Source organism: Hetaerina americana, unplaced genomic scaffold (genome assembly GCF_022747635.1).
Source record: "Hetaerina americana unplaced genomic scaffold, ioHetAmer1.1.p SCAF_7, whole genome shotgun sequence".
NCBI classification, from domain to species: domain Eukaryota; kingdom Metazoa; phylum Arthropoda; class Insecta; order Odonata; family Calopterygidae; genus Hetaerina; species Hetaerina americana.
In genome coordinates, this window is record NW_027287316.1 from 32,875,121 (window position 1) to 32,901,344 (window position 26,224).

Below are 26,224 nucleotides of genomic sequence, written 5' to 3' on the forward strand. Positions count from 1 at the left end.
AACAACTTCTGCCTTCCTCCGGTTCCCCCTATTGAGCCCGTCTGCTTTGAAAAATGCAGCACAATAATGCGTGGGGGACGGTCTCAAGACCGTGAGCAGGGCAAAGGAAGTCCTCAGAGGCTTCTTCTCGGAGGAAGAGCCGAGCACTCGAGCGGCGTCCAGATTTCCGGGACTATTTCCTGCCACAGTCACAAAGAGACGGCCGGAGTCTGCCGAAAACTATAAGGAAAAATGGACCGAGGAAGAAAAAAAAACGCACGAAACCACTGCGCAAGAGTGGTGTGAGGAATGAATATGGAAGTTACCCCTGTTGACCCCCCAGTGCGGGAGGTGCCAGCCGCCAACTGCAGTGGATGAGCTATTTTTAAAGAGCACTTAAGGAGATTACGTCACAATGTTGCAATTTATAGCCACGGTCTCGAACCCTCTGAATCTTACATGATGTTTGTCTGTCTTTGGCTTGTTGGTCAGTTCATACCTCCCATTTTGGAAAGTTGCGAGCGCTACCCGAGCGAATCGAAGAGAAGATTTCGCCAATCGAGGATGGAAAAGCTTAAAATTCGGTCTTTGGTTACATAAGTATTTCTCACTGATGAAAAATCGCAAAGTTGATGATTCTTCGATACATTTTCACTCGATCAAGTACGTGACTTGTAAAACCAACTCCTCGGACAAAAGGAAATGGGTTCAACATTTTCATTTTCATCAACAGAGTTAAATAAGAAGAAGGGGAAACAAAGATATTTATCTGGACATTTTTTTCCAATCTGAAACGCTTATGGCTTATGACACGAGCCCAAATTACCTTCACATAAAATTCTGACATCGCTCGAAAATTCATCGGCGGAATATAATGGGATTAAATTTTTTTTCCAAACTTTTCGATAAGAAATTAAATTTTTCGATTCGAAACTTTTCGATTTCGAATCGTTTCGATTTTGACCTTTCATTACAGCAGCCAATAAGTTAAGTGAATATTTACATAAACTGATATTTTCACTTTCTACACTGATCACGATTTCCTATGCATTAAAGCTATCTAAATCTACAATATCACAATTTATAGATAGATAGATAGAGGTCTTTATTTGAGCGAAACAATTGGACAATTTATTGAACTAAACGAATGCTATTCCCTGTTTTAAGGATTAAACCTTTACTTTTTATGCTTTACTTAATTCTACATTCAATTGAAATAGCTAGTTATCATATTTTTATATATATTGCTTCCCAATGGACACATAAGTGAAAGAGCAAAGGTTCAATAAAACGTCAATTTATTTTTCCTCCAGCGGTTCAGTATTTCAAAACAAACACAAAAAGAATTCTACAGAAAATTGAGAATTATTTAATTACAGAAAAAAGAATTCTATCGAAAATGCCAATTAACTTTGTACTACGATTTTTTTTCACAGTTAATACAGAATCAGCGGGAAAAATATGTTGTTCCAACCGACGAATTGAATGATAATGGACACATAAGTGGTAAATAAAAAATCTGAATTACGTGAGTCAACATGTAACAGTCAACTACAGGAGAGAGAGAGAGAGAACGCAGCCTCATGAGAGGAAATACATATCATCCTGAAAACGTTAATTAACAATTCACGGGCGACGGTCGACATTAATCAAAAAAATTAAAATAACTCCCTCAATCTCTCAATTTAACGTTTGAGGTTTGGGTGGGATCACAGATATAGCCGAGGGAGACAGATATAGTCCACCGAAATGTGGAATAACTTTTCGACTCGTTAACATCACTCCATGTTAACTGTCGAAGCAAATATGCGCAATTATGTGAAGGTATAAATGATATACGACCTTTACTCGTGTCATATTTGCTATTGTGAGAAAAACAAAATTTACACTTTTCCACAGATTTATACTTAACGTACCACGCGTTTCAGTTCATCGAACCATCTTCAGGGAACAAGACCTGAATATGTACCTGAAGATGGTTCGATTAACTGAAACGCGTTGTACGTTAAAAATAAATCCGTGGAGAAGTGCAAATTTTGTTTTTTTCATAATGACGAACTTCCATTACATCTCGCCTGAATGTGTTGAATATTTGCAATTACCTGCATTTTGCTTTACGAAGAAAGGTACATAACATTTTTAAATGCAAAATTCTGTAACTCCTTGTGATGAAAACTACTTAACTTCTAGTCGTAGCGACTGCCCTTTAGCGGATGTCCAATCCACTAAATTTACGAATTTATTAGCGAATGAGATGAGTCCGATGAGAATGTACCAAGATAATTTTCGGACAAAGGATAAAATTATTAAAATTATTCCAGGAAGAAATAATTTTAAGTTCTCGTGTAGCCAAACAAGATACATGTTAGAACGGAGGCATATGAAAATTGTAAATTTTTAATAACGGCATGACATACCACAAACTCCAATATTTTATTCGTCTGCTTCACATTCAGCACCTAATTATAGCGGGTCCAATTTAGCAATTTAGCACATGATCCAGGTGTCTAAATTCAACTAAGCCAACTAAAATTACTAGTATTGTCATCAAATGATAGCTAAGGAAGTTGAAATCCAAAATTTAATATCTACGATAACCAGAGCCCAAAAGTGTTTCAGCACTCTATGCTGAAATTTTTTGCTCCGTTAGTATTCAATCCAGTTTCCATACTAAAAAACAATTGAGTAGATATTTGGCGTCATTTGTGTGAGTTATCAGGCCGAGCATCCATCTCTACCTTGAAGGTTTCCATACATGAATTTCTTTAACTCAGGAGATAATTTCTGTTCCACTTACGGTTAATTTAAGAAACAGAAAATTAAGCAATAGATCTTAGCGTACATTTACATGTCGAAAAAAAATAATTCTAAACAACAAACACCATAAAAATCTATACAATCACTTATATCGTCCATATGTTATATCGTGCGACCCTTAACAACAAAGGTTAGTCTGCACCTAGTAATACAACAAAAATAAGTCGTAAAATAAGGCTCAATTGAGCAATAAAAATTCTTGGGCATTAAGAAACGATATCGCTGAAAAACATAGTCACTTACTGCTGCGTGGAAGGATACCACTTCCTAGTAGCCGAGCATCGGAACAATTGGTAATGCACCCAATTTCGCGGTGGACGGAAAACCAATTACACTCACCGACCATTATATGCTAGCATATGGCGCTGATCGAGAGGTCCGCTTGGACGGATTCATTGTCGCAAGCGGTGACAAAAGAACGTTCTGACCGCTTCAGATAGGACGAAACGCAGAGGCGACAAACGAGCCTCTCCTCCGCCACTGCCTCATGCCTATACTCACTCACCTGGGATGGATATGTGACCGCTCGGACGTCATCTGGGCTCACAGACCTCCTCTCCAAGTTGAGCAGGGCGTGGGTGAGCGGCAGCAAGCTCCCGCCCTACGGAAACAAATGGAAAACATTAGCGTGGACACGCCAAACACCCACACACATGCAGATGAACGAGTTGAAAGGGACGACCCGTCAAAATTTATTCATAGGGTACACGACCACTGAAGCGATCGTAACTGAATTATCTCCTGACCAGAAGGCTTTCTCGCCGTGACTGTGCAAAGTGCACAAACGAAACAATGAGCTTAGGAAAAATATTTAACAATAGGCCACGCTGAGAACTACACAACCTTTCCTGCCACGCGACAATTTGATTAATTCGAAAAAAACTGGAAGCAATAATGTTTGTGATGTGAGATAAATTTCTACTAGAATACGTCGTAGCGAGACAGTGAAAACGCTATCATGTACACATTCAAAGAGCATCATATGCTTGGTATTATTTCAATGGGAGGAACGGACGACAGCGGTAATAAATCGACTACCTTTCACACCAAGGGACTACTGAGTTCGGGTGGATTTTTAAGCCACTCTCGAAATCCACCAAGGTTCTGCGACACGTTGAAAACATTCGAAGACCGATCCTCGTCTGTCGCGTTGTGAGTTAAACTACGAGGATCTCGACTACTCCACATATATAAGTCCAATTTACCATAATGATTTACAAGAAAACAAAATATTAAATAAGGAAACGATCACACGCGTGGAGGAATCGGATCTTACGACCTCGGATTAACATTTTTCTTTTATAAATCCACAGTAAACCCTCACACTGTTACCAAGGGATGTCATAAAATAATAACAGAGAGTGATCCCTGTATGTGGATGAGCCTGAAATCAATTCAGTGCACACTTCATTATTATTCACTTGAAGACCCAGGGGAAATATTTGCCCGATGTGATAGGACACGTTCTGGAGATTAAATAAACGTTATGACTCCATATTTACAATGAGATATATAACCAATATCCAACAAAGCTTGTGCCAGTGGAACGAATACATATTTAGTTTTTAGTGGATTCGTCTAGATTTTTCATAATTCAAGGCTTAGACAGAACCAAGAGCATATTATTTGATCATTTAAAATTATCACTACCATCATTTATTTCATTGTTTTAACTTTGCAAACGAATTCTTGAAATGTTTTTCCAGGTTATCACATGATTTACCAGTGAATTAAACAATGGAAGGTTACAATAATATGTTCTGCACCTGAAAGTTTCGCTCAATGGCTTACTGAAACCTGAGATTTTAAAACAAAGGGCAGGAAAAAATACAGGCCACATACATTACGGATGGTATCAATTCCCTCGATGTTTCCGAACACTCCATACCACCAACTCTCACAATTTTAGGCAATGCAAGGGAAATAGTCAAGGGCCAGAGGCACGAACATTGTGATCGACCTTTTCTCGGTATTCACGACAAAATAACGATCCATTGAAACATTTACTTCAGTTCTATTCGGTCGGGAAAAATAAATCTTTCGATTCCATCGATCGAAAACAATACATATGTCGATTGAAAATAAAGTTTCAAGGCAGTTATTTGATTTTTAAAAATCGAATGTCATTCAAATCGTCTGGTTTCCAATCTTTTGGAAAGAAAAAATTTTTCATTTCGTTAGCATTATCGCTGTAACCAGGTACGAAAATGAGACCAATCGCACAAGAAAACCGTAACATAATGATTCTGAAGTTATTATTTACAGAGGTCAAGTATAAATGCCACCCGCATTATTAATAGATGACGCCCTCTTAAGACTAACGCTAATAAGTTCCCCGATTTAAATAACGGAAAAAGAAATAAAAAAACTATTTTTTTAGTCCTTAAAAATATACTTAAATATGAAAATACCAAAGAACGATACTTATTTAAACGAGAAATATATCCATTGTGAGCATTTCTTCATGCACCAAATTCTTTGTAAATAAAAGGATTGTGAGTTTCACAATAAAAATAATACCATTTTTGTCCCAACCAAAAAGCCAGAAAAATCTTCAGCAAGTCGTTTACAAACAGGTTTATGAAATTTTTCGAACAAGTCACGCACAAATATAAACGGATTATAGAATTGTAAGGACATTTTACTCCACAGTTGCTATTTCATTTTTAGCCCCACGATAGTAATTCAAAAGCGAATAATTGAAAAAAGGCAAACTCAAAAATGCATTCAATTCGTTCTAATTGTGTGTATACTCTACCATTGACCGAAAGGGAGCATAAACAATCCTCTAGAAAAAAAATTGCAAATATTACTGCAATATTTGTTAGTTCTGATCAAATATGTACTTATCTACGTGGCAGATTTTCATTTTCTACCTCGACTCGAAGTTCGACAATGCACAAATTTAACTTACGACGTGACACCATCAAGGTGGCGTTTTACTTTATATTTTTAAGGATGAATTTGCTCTTCACAGCAGGAATTACAAAAGGGAAATGAATGCTTTTCCTACAAATATTATATAAGGTAAATATTTACAAAAAGCGTGAATAGAAAATTCAAAAGGAAATCTACTTCAATACTGAAACTTTTGAAGGAGTACAAGTAACTAGAAATTGCCCCTTCCTTGGGATTGAAATAAAAAATTACGTTTTTTATCTAACTGATTAACATGGCATTAACATAGCCACCAATAACCAACGATCCTTTTGGTCAAGTCAAGATGACTTTGCAATATTTAGAACCAATGAACGTTATTCATGGTTAGTGCCGGTTTCCATGTTTATACACAATGGTGCGAACAGGTAATAAAGTTCAACTTAACACAATATAAAATTAATTAAAAATTATTAAAGATAAAAATTAATACCTGTCTAAATAAATAACGAAAATGACCTTTACATTGCCTAATATCATCTGCAGACCTGATCTTAAAAGGATTATGAATGCAAAACACAAATGTATCTCGATTAATAATTTTCCTTAGCAGCTTTATCATTTCGTTAATATTACAGTTTTCAAGCCTTATTGTTGCATATATGATGTCCGAGAAGAATTAAACTCCATCGGATACTGTCGAAATTTAATTTATAGCAAGAAAATATAACGATACAAATTGACAATATTGAGACTATGAGTAAATAATAATACGGAAATAGGGAATCGTACATAATACATTTTTATTTCCGCTGAAACACCAGTTTTTGTTGCTCGCATAAAGCGGGCTTGCTTTTGTGGTGATAACATGAGACTTTTAAAACAAAATTACAAAGATTGAGCGGATGTGGAAAATTAACTCACGGGCAGCTTTCTTAAGCCGTTTTGTCACAATCACCATTCGTAAAGCGTTATAACTTCGTCTCAATATACTAAATTAACACCAGAAAATGGGAAAATGAATCTCATTTCTTGAGTCGACGCTAAAATGTTCCCAAAACACTCTTGTGTAAGCAGATTACACCTTGATTGCGAGAAAGGAGTACACTAAAGTGCGTTGAGGATAGAAATTAAGAGCAAATACTTAATGATAACACTTCCAACTCCTATGGTGTTATTACTTTTCGATGGAATCTTTTACAAATTTTATGGAAATCTATAGACTGAAACACAATGGTAATTGTCTCCAAATGAGAGCAATAGAAACAAATCAATATCACACATCTCCTCGGACTCCGATAATTACCATTGACCATTTATAAGGCCAAATAGAAGAATTAACGTTCCAGGAAATATCTCTAACGTCTCTATGTAAACTCTTCGAGTCCATCGGACTTCTTGCTCTTACAGAATGAGAAGGAGATAAATGGTGACAGACAAACCGAAACCAACCCTATTTTTGAACAAGTACAAGCAAGTCTAGAAGTAGGCGACGGAATAAATTAAACGAAAGAGTAGCAGGACATATATTGACCAGCAATAGTGGAGAGTATTGCCAAAGAAAGCCCGATACTTCTACTGATTATATTCGATAGTGAATCGGCAAGTAATTTTTTTTATTTGCGCCTCGGAAGAGGTGGTTTATACGTGAAATTGAGAAATTCATCGGTATTTCCCCAGAAAATAATTCATCCTACGGTGAATCGTCCCAAAGCTGGGTCGTCTCCTTCTAGGTCTCACATTCGACGCAATGCGAAAAGCTAACAAAAGTGATTCGGCCATTCATGATATTTTCACGGCCTGGGCGCCAGCAAAGGGTAAAGATTTAACGACATGGTAGTTTTGTCTTTCATGGAAGAAAATTTAAGGAATTCGAGAAACGTTCCGGGCGAAATGTTCGGAAGAAGGGGAGCAAAAAGACAATGCAAAAAAAAAGATAAGAAGACAGATGGGAAAAGGTGGGACCGTGTATTTGGGAGGAATTTAATTAGCACCAATATTAGAAAGTAAGGCCAAGGGAAGATGAAATAGTCCGTGGAGGCATTGAAAAAAAAGAATCATAAGCAATTGGAATGAGAGGGGAAGGATGATTGGCAGTAAAGATTAATTAATTTCATGTAATCTACCAAAAAGCATAATTTAATTTCCACCTTTCAAAGAATATTGACCGATTGAAAAACTGACATTTTTGTAAAATTTGGACATATGCCATTATCAACATCATAGGAATGCGTCCCTAAAACAAAATAACAGAATTGGACGGAGCGGCCAAGTATCGAAAACGTAGAATTTCATTTATAATCACAATTAAAATCATTACATAAAATTGTACGGAATTTCCATGTCCCTCTCTACCCCATACCTATTGATAATAATGTATTTAACTAAAATAAATAAAAGTAAGAATCGGTACTCGAGCCTATTGGTCCATAGCTCAAACAAAATTGTCACAATCAAAAGTACACAAAGTAGAACTTTGATAGACAATTGGTGGTTTTGAGAAATTTTATTAACATAATCTAAGTTGGCTTTACTTTCCACTTGAGCGCTCAAAGGCTCAAGGTTTTTTTCCCCCTTGATTGAAAATTGAAAAGATTACAAAGAAGAAATGTGCCATTTTTTTCCCCACAGCTGCTCATAAAATTTTTGCGACCAAACACTGTAACATTTAATCATTTTAGAGGTGACCGCGGATCTTTGTCGGGGAAAAAGATAAAAATAAGCAATTCATGGAGAATTAAGACGCATGGTATGGCGCGAACAGAGATTGAACGATACACTGAACTAATGGCAACATAACTACCCCCACATGCAGACGCAGTCTATGAATGGAGACATTTACGGAAACGTGAATTAGCTTCATCATTTCACTCTCGGAACGAACCATGAAATAACGACTCATTCCGACGCTAATTTCCGCAGTATGCGGGAGCAGAGAGAACCGTCCCGGGGGCAATATTTTTAAAACGACGGGTCAATATGCAATCAGTGTTCTCGGGTCGAACGCTGCGGTGCGTCGTGGATTCTCCGCCACCTGTTATCAACTGCAATCATCAACTGCCATGGCAGCGAACACGACTGCCATGAGAGTCAGGGACACAGTATTCGTCCACCTCATCCCTATAACAGCGACGCTTATTGCTCCACCGCACGAAACTTGGACGGTAATTTCCACCGTTCAATGACTTCATAGGAGAAAGCCAATAATAGCTTTATCCCATTCGTCATTCCCTGGCCATCCAATTACTAACCGCATTCTGTGCCGCTATTTATAATCTTCCCACTGGCATCATTTTCTCACCGCTGGTATTGGATAACGGTGCCGATTTGGAGGGGAGGGGATTTTGATCGATCAACTACTGACCTATTAGTGCCAAACGCGAATCATCTGAATGATCCCCCAAGGGCCTATTAACAGAGCACCGTTAGTTCAGGTATTTGAGCAAAGGGTACACATTGCATGAACCTAGTTGTTTTGCATCTTTAAAAGCCCGAACTCATTATTTTTAATTGCTTCACATTTGAAAATCATTACGACAGTCAACAACAAGTTGAAGGTCGGTCTCACGAGACTTCAGTGTTAGTGGATAAATTTTTTGTGAATCAGGGACATTTCAGGATGCAGCTTTTGCTTTTATTTTATTTATTTATTTAGCATTAATACAAAAACAGACTTTTTGGCCTTTACATCGGAGTATTAACAAATATTAATATAACAATGGACACAATTACAAGCACCCAAGCCCTGGTTGGAGGAAAAGCCACCAAGGCGGGAATCGAACCCGAGACCTTTGGGTTGGCAGACGAGTCCCCATCGACACCAGGGCCGGCGTAGTTAAGATGTAATTGATCGAAATTGCTTATTAAAGATTACTATTGAACGAAAAAATAGGGCTTATCTTATTACTAAAAACCTTTAACCATTAACAAAAAATTCGCAGCTGCATGCTAAAAATAAGAATTATTCCAATTCCTACACTCTTTTGGACTACTAGACATAATAGCATTTTGGGCAAATAATAAGCTTAATTATCAAAATTACTAATTTTCATTATTAGTCATGTGAGACGTTATGCCACGATGAAATGTATTGAAGACTAGAAATCACGTATTATACAATTACGTGATGGTGTAGCGCGCATACAAAACCTAAGTATCCTTAGGAGGTACATACACCTACCTTTTTGTTAACAAGTAAATACAATTGAATGATTATACATCACATTCCAAATGCTAGTCATATTGCTTTGTCTATATAATTTTCTTTTAACTTCACGCACTTCCTCCTGCCGTCTCAAAACACACGTATCTAATAAAACCGTTGGACTGTTGATTAATAGTGAAATTTCAGTTCACTGCAGCAAACTATGTTTTAATTTTTCAAGACAAGAACTTTTTTATTTGATAAATAAATATCATTGTTTTGCTGCATCCAGCCGCTTACGATATAATAAAGTCTAATGGTTGATTTAATGCCCGGCGGTATATGATGGTAGCGGCGTCTCCTTTACGACTTAAGAACGAAGGGGAGTTGTTGGATATATTGCCTCTCGTAGTGTATACCAGGGGGCGGGGTTTCCTAGGTGACGCAGACGCTGAAGGCGTTTGCGAGGAATGTGGGTTGCTCCATTCTCAGGAGCAAAACTAAAAGGATAAATAGCACATGGGGCAATTTTTGTCGGGATGCTGAGGTGGATACCATTGACCTGCAGCCTGCCACATTCATCGTTTAGGGAGCCTCTCAATCATTCTGGAGTTCATTACACGGACGAGGCATCGCAGAAGTTAGCGCCGAGAATACAGTGACGCGACATAAATAATAACGACAGCCGTACCACTCAACGTTAAATTCCTAGTGCCTACAAACATGAACTATTTAGATGGAATAAATATCACATCACATTAATCTGTCAAAGCATTACATTTAAAAAATCGGATACAGAACACATATTTGAAAATACAAAGGCAGACATCGTCAGAGGAACGGAAATTCGGCTCACAGAAGATATAGCAAACAGGAATATTTTTCGGAAACGTTTCATCATGTAGAGAAATGACAGACCTAATAAAATTAGTGGAGTAGTAGTCTTCGCAGTGTACTCACATCTCAATAACTATTGCTATTGATACGACGATAGCGAGACAGTGTAAGGTAAAGGATTATCATCACAGAAGCTTATGAATAAGTTTATTCCAGACTACCTGACTACAACATCGATGTTTTCTTCAAGTTCAATCGATAAGTATTCACATTCTCACACTTTTTCTTCAAGCAGAGTAACAATATATTCATAGTCACAGGAGACAATCTTCCGATATTTAATTGGGACAACTTTTGCTGAAGGAAACAGGCAAAAAGTTGCGATTCATGTGAAAGCAATCGGTATTTATTAGCCAAATTCTCGTTTGAACGAACAGTTAAATTACCAACATTGAGTAACAGCATAGTTAACATATTTGAGACTATTACGCCAAAGTGAAAAAAAATGGACATAACTGACTGTATCAGCAACCATTAAGCTCTATCTGTAAAGATAAGTACTAAGTTCGCGAAAGTGATTAAGGTAAAGTGTAAAGTATATTCATTCAATAAAGGAAATGTTACTGTGCTTCGAAATAAAAATACGTATAGCAATCATTCACTTCGGAATATCACAGCCCTGATCCAGAACAAACTTTAAAATTATTAAAAATATTGTAAGAGACAGGATGAAGAAGTTTATTCCATAAAGACGAAAAACGTAATAATAAGATACCAATATTATAAAACAGGATAAGGGCAACGTCAAGGATACGAAGATAAATTCGCGAAAATCTAAACAATAATTTGAAGAGCAATGGCGCAATTCTAATGATTACTTCAGAAAAGAATCTCGCAGAATGTCGTACAAAGACGTAAAAGATCACGCGTAAAGCTTTAAATACCTTCAATGCAAAATTTTATACGATTATTTAGAGGTTAACCCAAAATCATTTTGATTTTGTGTTAAAGAACACAAAAGAAACGTTCAAGTGTACATTTTTTAGCAGTATAAAATGGCGAGATTTTTGCAAGCAGCGTAAAAAGGATAATATCTAAAACAATTTCTTCCGGAATGTATACAGAAGAAATCAATGCACCAAACGAAGTACTCCCACACATCTTAGGATTATTGTTATCTCAGGAAAGAAAAGAAAAACAGCTCCGGCATATTAAAACACACAAAGTCAGAGGTTTGAAAGAAATCTCCGCTAGAATACCGGAAAAACTCACTGAAGGCACCGTAGCTAATTTAAAAGGCTTTTACAAGTCGATGGAAGAAGGTACACCACCTCGTGAATGGAAGATAGCTCTAATAAGTAATTACTATCATCCCTTCAAAAAACTATACTCTAATATCTTTGAAGGCTTAATATTCTTTGATACGGTAGAAACTTACATATTTTCACCCCATGGGATAGTAAGACTGAAGAAAATAAAAAGGTGAAATAAAATAAATGCAGAAGAGCTGTTATTTCATCACTAGCTTAACAAAGACATCAATAAAAATAATCACCCCAAACGCTTACGTATTCATTTCGAAAAACATCCTTTGGAGGCCATTGAAATTACCAAACTAATATTTTAATATAACATATCAATAATATTTTCTCGCGTACAGCAATTTCGGAACAATGAAAATATCTCAACCTTGCAAAACTATACAGTCGTGTTTTTCCCCTTAACTTTCTATGGCGCAATTATCTTGTTTCATGACCATATATAAAGGATATTCAGGCAGACGCAGAATAATCCACTCCCACTAGGATGCTACGGATTAAAGTGAAGATTAACATTGCATGAAATGCAAATATTGCACAAAGATTGCAAAAATTGGGGAAATGTGATGAAAAGTTTAAAGAGAAATTTTATTTTTCGCTGGTTAGGCCTCATTTAGAATATGCTGCTAGGATATGGGATCTTCATGAAGTTGGATTTATTGCGAAATTGGATCGCGTGCAGCGTAGAGGGACTAGATTTATAAAACGTTGTCATGATAAACAGAATAGCGTATTAAAATAATTAGAGGAGCTAGGTTAGGAGTAACTACGCAGCGAAGTTTAAATTACAGATTAAATCTCTTGCATTATTTGGAAGGATACCTCATTAGCATGACGATGAGCATGTGTTATTAGCCTCATTGAACTACAGTAGGCGAGATCATGTCAATAAAATTAGAGAGATTAAGTGTACAACAGATGGACATCAGATGTCATTTTTCCCATGAACGATAACGGATCAGAATAATATTGTCCGACCGCACTGCGGGGAAAAAGTATTAAGAACCAAAATTAGTCAGGTTAGTAATCACCCATACACCACAGTGGTGGCTTGCAGGGTAATAAAAAACTAAAACTAAAAACTATATCACATAAAGAGTGGTCTGGTACCCTAAACTTGACAGAGGTTCAACCAGCTTCTTTTACGAGTCAATATATACATTAGAATGAAAAATTGAATAACGATAGGTCTGATGAAAAGTACATTTATACTTAAAATTTTCCTCTTAGTATGTTTGAAAAAAATAAATTATCGAGATATGGTATGCAGTTTATGAGGATGAAAAAATTAAATTACAATAGCAAAAAGTAACCAACAAACTCTATCCATGAAATAAAAAGTGTCAAATTTTATTTTATTAGCATTTATTTTATTCCGATCTTCAGCATTCTCTGAATTGGGTTTGGATTTTTCAGATGTGCAAAGTGCTTCTCATTAATTGATATTCATCACAAAAATAAGACCGTTGAGCATTTAATACATAGTGATTACTTCTCCTAATTGATAAAATATTAAGTTACGCGGAGTATATCAAGTCAACATTATCAGCTACTCCCAGATGGTCTTGTCTATCTGTATGCTGTTCAGCTTTTTTACTTGACAATTTACCTAAGCCATTCAATGTTTATAGCCTCATAAGAAATGGTAAGAAAAACAACGTAAAAATTAATCTTAATTCCTTGTGACAAAATAACAATGAAAACGACTTTCAAGTTATGAGGATAGTTACTTAGCACAGGGATCATCTTGGAATTTTATACTCACTATCGTTCATTCACAATATGTAACATTGCTATCTATTAGAGATTAAGTGAATTTATGTAAAAAATGTACAACCCATCTAGATTCACGTTACGATCCAAAAATGAGACAAGATTACCTTGATATTTATAACCACTACAAACAAAGAAGCACACGAAGTATTTACGCGAAAAAAACTCAATCCCTAATTTAGTCCCAAAGTTCACGCATATATTAATTAAAATTCAAATATCATATGAGCCGTTTTCAATTCAACTGAGAAAATTAATTTCTAATGGAGTCCAAGAGTCGAAGATAATTAAATAATTTAACAGAAACAATACACCAATAAATAACACCCGAGTTATTCAAATAAACAAAAACACAAATAGTGGCAGTGATACTAATTACATATTTCTACAAGTATTATGCTTTTAAAATATTTTTTTGAATAACCACGTATTGATAATATTTGAATTTTTAATTCCGTTAAGTTATTAACAGATTCAAGCCACTGAATTTTTCAATATCTAAAACTGCTTATATTAACGGTGTAATATGATAAATTTAGTATTGATACCGACATGAAGTACTTACATGAATTAATAAGCAGAAATTGTTATGTTACTATGATATGCATATAAAAATCTGTGGAGATCTCTTTCTTTGACAAAGTACCTGTTAAATCTTACACGTAAAAAGGGAGTATCGTTGAAATTCCTACGGAAAAAAATACCATTTTTTTAGAGTATAGGGCCATCAGAGCGCCAATGCGACCATTTTTTTGCTGTATCTCGTGGGAGATATATTGGAACAAATCCATCCAGCTGCTGCCTACGTGTATGGAATTCCATTGGCCGCTGTGCAGGCAAGCAGAGCGAAAGTGTGCCCAGATTTTCTATTGACGTGCTCAAGGAGTATTCCTCAACCGTATTTCACATAAGTCGTCATTTCTCACCACAAGGTCAACATTTTGAAGCATTGATCACATTTCGACGCAAAATTCTTCTTCACGAGTCTGCGATACAGCACGAGCGACAGCACACTATTAATGATTGCCCTTACCTCGTTGGTTTGACATCAGAGCGTGCTAAAAAAACTACTTCCACAAAGTAATTCCCAGTAATTAGAGAAACTTGTTAGCTGTAGTGATTGTTGTATAGACGTTAGTCATACCGCATTTCATCGATTTCATATTCAAAGAGGCAGAAAGACTTCTGAGATGCATGGATATAAACTTAAAAATGACCAGCAATATCCAAGCCCCATCAGACTTAATATGTGCGCACAAAACAAAACTCTAGATATATTAGGTACGTGGGTTTTAAATTACATAAATTCACAACGGTAAAAATAAATATGAAGCACATAATAGGTACTTGAGCGTTGCCCTTTCATGTTGATTTAGGAGATCGTTGACCCCGGGAGCAGTCTTTAAATACAGTACAGAAATAGGCGATATATTAGACATTTAATTTTCTGTCCATTCTATAAATAAAGGCTGTTTTGTTTATTTACAGCACATCGAAGTCTTAAGATGGCCCTCATTGTATGTAGCTACATAAGGATTTCAGAATTAGTTAGAAAGGATCAAATTCCGATAAAAAGTGGAAATGACAGCGCCAATCTTCCCTTGTTCGAGGTTACTCACGAAGCCGTATGTAGTAGTAGTAGTAGTAGTTTTGAGGGGAGGCGACCGACAGCTAAGGTCATTTGCGCCATAGGGGATGGACAGGAAAGGATGAAGGGTGGAGAGAAACCCGGCGTCGGCATTAGCCTACTCTATACGAAAGGCGCCAAGGGGTCCGCAGTTTAACGTCCCATCCGACGGACGGCGTACTCACTCAAAGTGCCCTCCACAAAGCACCTCAAGTAGGGATCGAGATACCTCTGAAAAATATTCAACACCGCCGGGATTTGAACCCGCGCCCTCAGGGTGGGAAGCCAGTACGTTAGCCCCCGCACCATCTCGATCCCCACGAAGCCGTATGTATATAGCACAAAGATCCATCAAACTTTTTGCTCGACTTTCCATGAATAGAATTTCACGGAATATCTATCGTGACAACGTCGTTTTAGAAGCCAAGCACATACCAACAGCTCCAAAAAACTCGCGGGAAAAGACGACAGACACATTACGAGTGGCGGATTCGGTAAGCAGAGATATTTTGAGATACACATTAGCTTGAAGGACGCTAGGGGTACATAAATTCTTTCAAGAAGACAAGAAAGCTGACGGTGAATTTGGATCAGGAGAATATTTATACTTTCAGTATATTTTCTTTCGCAATTTCATAATTTCCGAATGGATTTGAAAAATAGATAGCTACCACATTTTCCTAACCTAACCCTCGGTAAGAACCTCGGTCTCATAAGCTATTTAATCCCCTACATGTGGTAAGGTACACCAGAGAACATAAGCTTTCACTATCATCAAGCGATCAATCTTAAGACTGCTTTGACGCAGCTGTTCAGTCAGTCTTCTATCCGCTAACCTTTCATATTTATTCCCTTCGACGTCTTTCATTATTTGCTCCACATATCTCGTCCGGGGTATTCCTCTATAATCCTTTCCGTTCACGTTTCCATCAACGAATGTCTTCATCAGATCATCTTCTCTCAGAAAGAGTCCAATAAGGTTATCCCTTCTTCTTTTCAGAACATTCATTAGACTTATTTCTTCTCCAGCTACTTTTAGAACTTCGTCGTTACTTACTCGATCCATTCATTTGATCTCCAATATTTTCCGGTTATAATAACACTTCCCCCTTCCCTACTATTCACATTAGCCTTACTTTATCGATATAGAATACATATTTAAGAACAAACTCGGCATTGACAAAACATAAGCACTTTCTAATCATTTATACTTCTCTGTATCCCATAATAAGAGAGGATTATCCTCGTTTTCCATGGGGTCTGTTCGAAAGTTTAGGTCAAAATTTAAAACTTTTCGGACAAAATTTTCAGTGAGGACAACGCTTAGCTAAGATTAATAGGTAATTTGGATATCCATTGTTAGTTTGGTGACAGTACCAGAAACATACTCATTCTGTAAATTTGCAAGGGTGTTGATTCAGTACCATTCAAGGCTATTTGCCACCGAAAGTTTCAATACAATTCATTGAAATAGAATTAATATTTATTTGCAATGGTTATTTAACTTTTAGCGAGCAAAAAAGAGTGAATTCACGATTTATTTCATGTATATACGATATCATGAGTAATGATTGCTTATTTTTTCATCATGATTCAGCCTGATCGAAAAATCATTTGGTTTACAGTTTCAGAGATTGGACCAGAACAATACCCAAAAGTCTTCAACCCCATTTGAAAATCTCTCAAAGGTTATCCTTGTATTCTCTCAAAATAATTTGTAAGAAGGTCAACCACACATTAAAGTACGAAACATTTTCTGCTTCTTTACTTCTTTGAAATAAACAGTAACCCAGTTTTTTTTCAACTACGGCAGTCATCAGCCGATGCTCGTCTTTGACCATCGTCTGTCACATTGGATTTAGTCGGGGCCGCTGAAGTTATATATATATATATTATATATATATATATATATATATATATATATATATATATATATACACACACATACATATACACATATATACATTAAACAAGACAGCGGCAACTCATCGTTTCCTCCTCCCGACAGCAAGTCTAACATGCAATCAGACAATTTCCAATCTCCGCGTCAATCAAAACAGCTAAAGGAAGACTGGCAAAATAAGTTCAAAACGAAATTACCTGCCTAGCAAAGAGATGGTCAAAACTAATGAAATACTCAAAGCGACTTTTATCTTCTTCTAGCGATGTTTACAAAACCGTTACGAGCATTATTCCAAAAAAATACGAGAATTATTCCGAATGGAAAAGGAGAAAGAAAATAAAATTAATATTTTTATAGAAGAAGAAGGCGGATGCCACACATTCCTAAGCATATTTGGTTAAGAGAACCTATGTTTTTTAAAAGATATTACTTTTATTTCTTTTCAATGGAGCTTGAGAAGCTGCCACTGAAATTGCTCGGCTCACCATTTCATGAAGTATTTTCATGTCAAGTTAACCAGCGCCTGAGCAGGTGATTACCAGAGAAGGATGACACTGCTAATTCCTATAAATGAGCAGGAAAGTACATGCAAGGCTATCAAGACGCGAATAATTCTTTCATGTCAGTTAGATTACAGCAATCGTAGCAAAAATGCAACTACAAAATCATACAAATACTTTTGGGTTATAGCATGTTTCTGACCACCAAATTCAACTTCTTTTTTCATTAAGTACAAAACGAAAACTCGGTAAACTTTGAAAACAATTGTAGAAAAATAGAAGTTCCCAAAAAAAATTATTATTCCTGATTCTACATCCATTCATACAGCAATTCGTTCGTCCCAAAAATCGGAATGATAAATAAAACTACAACTGTGGCATAAATAACCCACCCAGACAGATCCAAAAGATTAATAGTGTACACACGGTCACTGCAAGTATATTGTACACGTCTAAATTGCCCTCAGGGCATCCACGACAAGCTTGGTCATGAAAGTTCCGGAGGTACTATTAAGCAAGATAACACAAAACAGGAAAAAATGATGGAAGAGCACTGAGCCTAATCCAAAATGCATCAACAGATTTTTCTACAAAAAATAAATAACGATAATAAAACTACCGTAGTTGCATGCAGCATATTTGCATTATCTGTTGACTCCATAAATCGCCTTGCACCCGAGGAGTATTATTTTACGTCACAACGAAAAAGGACAGAATGTTTCCATTAAAATATAGATGTTTCCTTTCACTTGCAGTATGTCTTTTTAGAGCCACCCAGGCTCGATGGCCTTGAAGTTATATCTACCTCATAAATTCTTTTACGATAAACATCCGGTCGCATGTCCACCATACTTTGACGATAGGAAAGGGCATGATACGCGCAGTACAATCGAAATGCGGCAACAAATACAAGCACAGAAGTCATAAAAAAGATTCGAGATCACCACGATTCGAAGTTAGGGAGATGAAATAATACGGGAGGGTGAAAGTGGGCGTGTCGTCAGCGGAAAGAAACCAACGACCTAATGTACGCGTGGCTAACGTCCCTTAAAAATATATAAACGCAAGATACGATATCGCCACGAATGCTTTTAGCGTCAATACGTGACCTCTCAAGGCTCCTCTAGCTCCCATTCTATTTGCAACGCCTAATGGGGCGATAGTGGCCACATTCCACACACGCACTAGGATTGCGTCACCTCGCCAACCAGCGTCCCTTGCAAAATCCCGCCAAACGCCGCCATCTGCTCCGAAACGCGAATATCTCCCGGGTCGGTGATTCATGCTCCTAAGCCTTGCGGCCGCATCGGCATTCGTAAAGGGATCCTTCCCGATAGCACTTCTCTGACTCTCCCCATTCCACCCCAACCCACCCCCGGCCTTTGAAATAAAGCAGAGGAGAAAAACAAAGAGGGCTGAGCCCCAGGAAATATAAAAATGGGCAGCATGACCGGCATACGGCGGCGCGGAATGCGACGCAAAACAACTGCATAGTACCCGAATCCTATGGTCGGCTATTCCATAATATTATTAATTTTGATATTTTTGCTTTCATTGATTTATTTTTTGTACACGATAACTAAATAAGAAAATCGATGGTATTTAAAAAATAATAATAAAATATCTTATAAAACTTCCAAATTTTATGCACTCAAGAATTTGAATTTTGACAAATCAACTGAGCAAATAAAATCGAGAAATTAAACGGCTGAACTCAGAACACGAAGAAAACTAAATATTAATTGAAACTAAGAAAACTAAGCTCCCCATAACATTACTTAGCACAAATTTGAAGATAGCATTTAATGCACACGCACAATATAATCCACTTAAAACTAATAAAGTAGCAGAGTTATTTCCGATCGAACATCATTCCATCCGCTCGTAGAAAAATTAAGAGACGATAGACTTGGTTTGCGCTCAGAAATCATAGCAGAATACTCAGGTTAACTATGAAAATATGGCAGAAGTCTAAGATACTTTGTGCAGGTGGAGTTGAACAGATGTTTTGAACAGATATTAATTTATAATTAACACCTTCATAAATAAAAAACAGAAGTTTCATGCAGAGCCATCGGTAACTATCGGTGGCCCACTAGTGATTTTCTCACTTACCGCCAAATACATTGATCATGTGAGCAATGTTCCTAATTTATTCTTCTGTTAATGATTTTTCCAGCAGTTAAAATAACCTAATTCATTAGCGTTTTAGGAACGAATATTTTACTCTAAACATATTTTACTGTCATTATCACCTATAGTTTTGAGGGTAACGAATGTAATGATTATGTACGGATCCTTGAAGAAATTGAGAAATCAAACATTACGGCAAATATACATTTATTGTAGTCCGACGAATTCGAATAAAGCAGCACTCACCATGCAATACATTTAATTAGTAGTTTGCGGTACTAGAATAACATTACCAACGGAATGGTTCAAAGTAATTCAATAGAAAGCTAGTCCTTCATAAATAATTAAATGTTCCAGTTGTAAGTAACTTTATGCAGCTTATTGCTCAGTCTTTAAAGGAAAATATCTTTTCATATTCCACTTGAAATATTATTAATCGACTAAGGATTTTACATTTCACACTTTCTTTCTCAAAGGTCGGCATTTAAATGTCCTTAACAATGAAAATGCATAGAAATGTGGGTCCGTTAATTAAGTTTTAGGGTATATTATTTAAATCACACACGTGATTATGAGGCTAATCTTTAAATGTCGTTCATTAAACTTATAATCGGTTGAATCGGTTGAATGAAGCCTTCCATTCTTTCCCACCCGATCCAAATTCTTTAACCACAATAAGCTTTTCACACTACATATATCCATTACTTAGGATTTACATTTATTGTAGTACTATTTAAATATTAATTTTATTAACACAGTATTTATTTCTAAGTCCGAATACCGTAGGGGAAAGTCTGTTTTAGCTTTCATTATATTATAATTTAGTTCCAATAGGGTAAAATACGAGGGTCATCCGGAAAGTAGTACCCGTTCGTGAAATAAAGACACAAAAGTAAATATTAACAAACATAAAAAATTTTATTTGAAAGAGGATACTTTAAACTACTTCTCAACATAATCTCCAAGCAAATTAAGGCATTTGTCATAACGTGTGACAAGTTTCTGTATTCCTGCTGCATAGTCCTTCGCCGCCAGCTCATTGAGATACGCGAGGGACCCATCTTGCACAAATTTTTGCATAATGCAGATGGTGTTTAACAATTTCATGAACAATTGTTCGAGAAACATTGGGAAAATGCTCACAGATGTCATCAATTGTGACGCGCCGATCGTTCCTCACGAATTCGTCAACTGAGCTCACCAGTTGGTCTGTAATGACAGACGGTCGCCCCGAACGCTCATCGTCGTGTGTGTTCCCCCTCCCCATGTTGAAGTTGCGACACCACCGCCGAACAGACGACTCGTCCATTACATTGTCTCCATACACCTCCTTTAATTGGCGATGAATATCACATGGGCGAACGTTTCTTGCATTGAGGAATTTAATCACTGCCCTCACTTCACAACTGGCGGCGTTCTCAATTTTTTTAAACATTGTAAACAATCACAGAAACAACACAGGCAATGCTAGTGTCACGCAACTTGGCTCAGAGAAGGCAGACAAGCCACTGAAGCTATCTGACCTCGTCCAGCGGCTACTCGCGTCGTCAGCACTTCATGCGGCACGAACGGGTACTACTTTCCGGATGACCCTCGTAATATCTTTTCAACTACGCTCAAGTATAGAATATTATATAAAATTAATATTGTTTGTTAAAATTCATACAAATTAATTCATTTAAATTGATAGCATTTATTTTATAGGGCATATTAATTGTGTCTTTTATCCTGGAGGGTGTAATCTCATTTTAAGAAAATAGGAAAATTTGTTTATCGAAAACGGTTTACATTTAAAAAAAAAAGGGAAGGAACATTCTTGAGACCTTCCATTATTCTCTTAACAAATCCATTGTCTCTAGGCATTTCCATTTCATCTAACTCTAACTCTCATAGGGCTAGAAACTATTTCTCCTGCGTGCTTCTATCTCGCTTTAGCTATCCATTTGATCTTCTGAACCGATATTCAGAAAAATTTTTCGAAAGCCATCCATTCTTCTTTCACCTTCACGTGCAACACCACACGCACACACAGATACGTTTCTTACGATACAAAGTCGCAGAACTGAATTTGTAAAAAACTAAAGTGATGAGAAACGATCATAGCATAGCCTTCCAGGTGTTGACTTCGGTTCCCACGGGCGTTATAATGATAAAATATTGAAAAAACCAACGACATTTCCTTGAGTTATGATTTTTAAAAACATTGAAAGATGAAAACACCCTATTCATTAGGGAGTTCCCATTGGTAAGAAAAGCATTATTAAAATATTAATTAAAGCTATAATCAATATTGGGTATATATAAATGTTCATTCATTCATAAATTCAATTGACATCAGATCACCATCATTTGTTAGCAACACCTGAGGCTTTCTCGTATTCTAGGATTCTAGGAAAACTGCGATAAGCCAACACATTTTGGCATACACTAGAAAATTATTCGATTCCAATATTTATGTATCGTCATTTTTATCGATGCACTCCCGAGTCAGTACATTTGAAAAAAAATGCATAATAAGGCGAAAAGATGATATCTTCTTATTTCACTTCAACATATTATATCTCAAGGTCATTCCAATTCGATTTTTAGCTGATTGCGGAAAATTTTATACGTGTCCGTGTTGATTTCAACGCACGAAATGCTTCTTTTTTCCTCACGCACTGACTGGTTCTTGTAATGGATGCCAATGAAACGGACAGGCGCGTGCTTCTTTGCGTTTCACTGCTATTAATAGCATCATGTTCTCCAGATTTATCCGATTCCCCTTGATGTTTTCAATCAGTATTAGAAGAGACACTGGTGTCAGAGAACGAAACCGCGTTCTCACTAGACTCTCTTAAAACTCGACCCGCTTCGAAGTTTAAACGAATTTATCTAATTACTCATTAGCTACAATTGCTATCATTTCCAGCCTTGAGGAAGCCCCCTTTTTCAAATCAATGCTTTAAATACTACCAATTCGTTGGAGGGTCAATAAAAAACATAACGATGACAATCCTAACAGTAAAGAAGCTTAGCATGGCTGGTGAAAACTCTAAAAGCAAAATAAATTAAACAGCTAGCCGAAATTTATGCACTCACAATTTACAATGCATTAGACTATTCAGGGAAAGGTGACCTTTATTTCAATCTACCGATGTGGATACTTTGGTGTAATTCTACTCACTAAATGAAATAATTTGAAAATTATCACTCAAAAAGTAACTTACATATTAGTCATCAAAAAATAACTCTTTCTTCATACTTCCCAGTCTTAAATGAAATTTTACGGAGTCATATATACTCATAGATAGTCCATAGTTGATCAACAACCTAAAATCTAAAACTTTCATTCCACCTTCATTCCATTACCCTTTTTTATCTGTCCGAACTTCTCCCTTCAACCTTCGATATCACTTCAATGAATTCACGTGTGAGTCTTTGGCTCTCGCCCCTTGATGTTCTCCCAGCCAAAGGCGGCACTTAAATGTTCTCCTGATATTACAATGCACTTCGTCATACTGCAATACTACGTCACAATCCCTAAAGCAATACCTATTATAGTTTCCAGTGTATGCGCATCGTCCCTGTTAAGCGCGTCCACTTCCGAGCCTTTTGATGCAGGACACATATTCCATAATTACTCTCATATTAGGGAAATATTCCATAATTTCAGAAGTGATATAGGTAACGTCCTACCGTCGTCAACCACGTGCTCAGCCTTTTGTTGAATAGAAATCATATCTTTATAAAAACTTTGAATTGTGGGTTAAGATCATACACGAAATCAACAGAATCGTAAAAAAATGTACGTCTACGAGAGTAGCACTGCAACCCGGGAAACTAAATAAAAGTAACAATTCTATGCTTTTGAAGATCCTCACAAAATGAAATGACTACGAAAGAGGTTATTTCTAAAACTATCCAGACTTTGTGGCACGATCTAAAGCTCCTGACTGTGGCAAACCGACTCCAGTAATCACCGTACAATGAAACATCAAAAAGGATGTACGAAAAGATAACAAGGCCGAGTAAATTTACGGATAATTTTAATTCCCAGCCTCCAAATATAGAAAGCACTCATATTAAACACTACACAATTGTTTTATATAAATATTAAAAAAGAATGGAGATTTCTAATTTTGCGCAAGAAAGTTTCTATGCAAGAACACTCTCATATTTGCCATGTACTGATAAAAAATCACTTAAGTCTAATTCGAATTAAATGACAATGAACTCCGTTTAACTTCAATCAGAAAAATTCAAGCGACCACGCTGAGCTCTGGTATTTATATCGAAGGAAGGCCCTCTGACGTTAGAATCTCGTTATCAAACGTCTTTAAACTAAAAAATCTCACTGAATCACCAGCTCGAAATGTGCTAACCATAGTTAAACGTGGTTTACGGCATGATTTTCATCAACCGGTCCCTGTTAACCGCTAGGCGCAGAGGAGGAGGGAAAAAGGTGGATGGGCACATTGCGCAAAAAAGCTCCCGACCTTTACTACCCATCTGCCCCTGTTTTTCTTTCTCCGTGGACCTGCGCGTATCTCACGGGAAGGTGGGTCTTGGATGGGAGGGGCTCATGTTTCCTCCCCCAAGCCAAAGACTCCCCATAGCCAAGCCGCCAAGCCAAGGGCAAACCTCTTTTTTTTGAGCAGCAAAAACATCTCTTTTTTTCTACTACAGGGGCTTAATGTTAGCAGTGTTTCTTTCGACGCGGAACTAAAGTATGCATGGCAGAATGACGTAACAATTTCTGCAGACCAGGTGCGAATGAATAAAAATCGATCCGTTTACGGACGATATATTTGCTGAAGCGAGACGAAAAAAATATTTACATAATTTTTTGTTCCCCAGGCCAAAGTCCGAATACGCATTTATAACCACCCAGAACTTAGATTAAGCCGTATGCTATTACGTTTGAGTCTAAAAAAAGCACCAAGTAAATGAAGTATCCACCAATAGGATTTTAATGTTCGGGGGAACTACACTGATCAACCCTCAGCACATCATGTTTGGTGCACGAGCTTTCCAATGTTAAATTACTTTTTTGTGACTCAAGGTTCACCATTTTTTATTTTTGCTCAGATTTTCATTGGCTAATAGTATACTAATTGGCCCATTCTGGACCATAAAGCGGGCTCGATTTATTTTAGTAACTTTAAAACTGGGCATGGCTGAAAAAGCCTAATTAAAAAAATATATAATATATAAAATATCAAGTAATTAAAAAGCGATCCTTTTAAGCTTTCCCTCAGCCTATTTAATATTTAAAAAGGGAAAATTAGCTAAGTGAACGAATGTGTTAGGTATCTGTCCGCACAATTTTGGCTTTCCAACCGAGTACATAAATAAAACCCGTGCTATATTTTACATCGTTCCCAATTAAAGCTAATAAATTAGTAATGTTACTTAAAAATAAGTCATCATGGAATTTCACACTGGTACATTATTCGATTATTTATTGTCAGTTATACCAAACCATTCTTAAAACCAGTGCTACAGGAATCATTCATTAGTCCACGGAATATTAAGTCAAAGAGAACAAGAGAGAAAATAGAACAATAACCGAATTCTAAGTCGAAAGAAATTAGACAGTAGTAGCGGGTGGACGCGCTTAAATTCGTGCACAGCTAAGCACAATTTACCCGGACATTATTGTAGCTACCGGGCATCAATCACGAGAAAGACAGTCATTAACTATAGGAACCTCTAAAAATTCTCTTTCACATCAAATTCAACACCACATTAGAAATTTCCCGAATTAAGGAAATTTCATAAAATATGGGATACATACGCGCGAATGTTACCTGAATTTAATTCCAGGAAACTGTCATCACTGGTCAAAAGGACTTGGATCAGAATGGACGGAAGATTATATTTTACATGTCACCATTCAACTTTTCAAAGAAATATTACATTCAATTTTCTCAGAAAACTGAGAGCGGGAACCCACTTACAATACACTTTTCCTCAGAGATCTATACCGCGTAAAGCACGAAGTTTGCTCCAAGCTGCTGGGGAAAAATTACGCATTAAGCTCGACAATGACGTGTTACCTTTCTTCTCGAATTAAAATCATTGAAAAATTATTGGTATTCACCACCCGCGCCTGGAATTGTGACAGGTCGGAATTTATGGCGTGAAATTTGACGATTCCACGAGGGATTTCGAAGGTGGGACGCTAATTACATTTTTTTTATCCTTCTTGCTTTGCCTCGGAACCAATTCACTGCCCTCTTTGGAAATGAGGGTGCGAGGTAAAAAGGGGGTCGTAAAAAAAATCTATAACGGCGTTAATGCCAGCAGTTTCTTTGCCCAAACCAATAAGAG

General features: G+C 36.8%; 1 protein-coding gene across 6 annotated transcripts in view; it reads right to left on the reverse strand.

The window, feature by feature from the left end:
* Positions 1 to 26,224, reverse strand: part of dlg1 (discs large 1) — a 745,269-nt gene that overhangs the window by 404,477 nt on the left and 314,568 nt on the right. For all 6 annotated transcript variants that reach the window (XM_071595636.1, XM_071595639.1, XM_071595637.1 and 3 more), the window contains exon 4: positions 3,302 to 3,397. In XM_071595636.1, the coding sequence (XP_071451737.1) occupies positions 3,302 to 3,397 (96 nt within the window). The remainder of the gene's footprint in view (positions 1 to 3,301; positions 3,398 to 26,224) is intronic.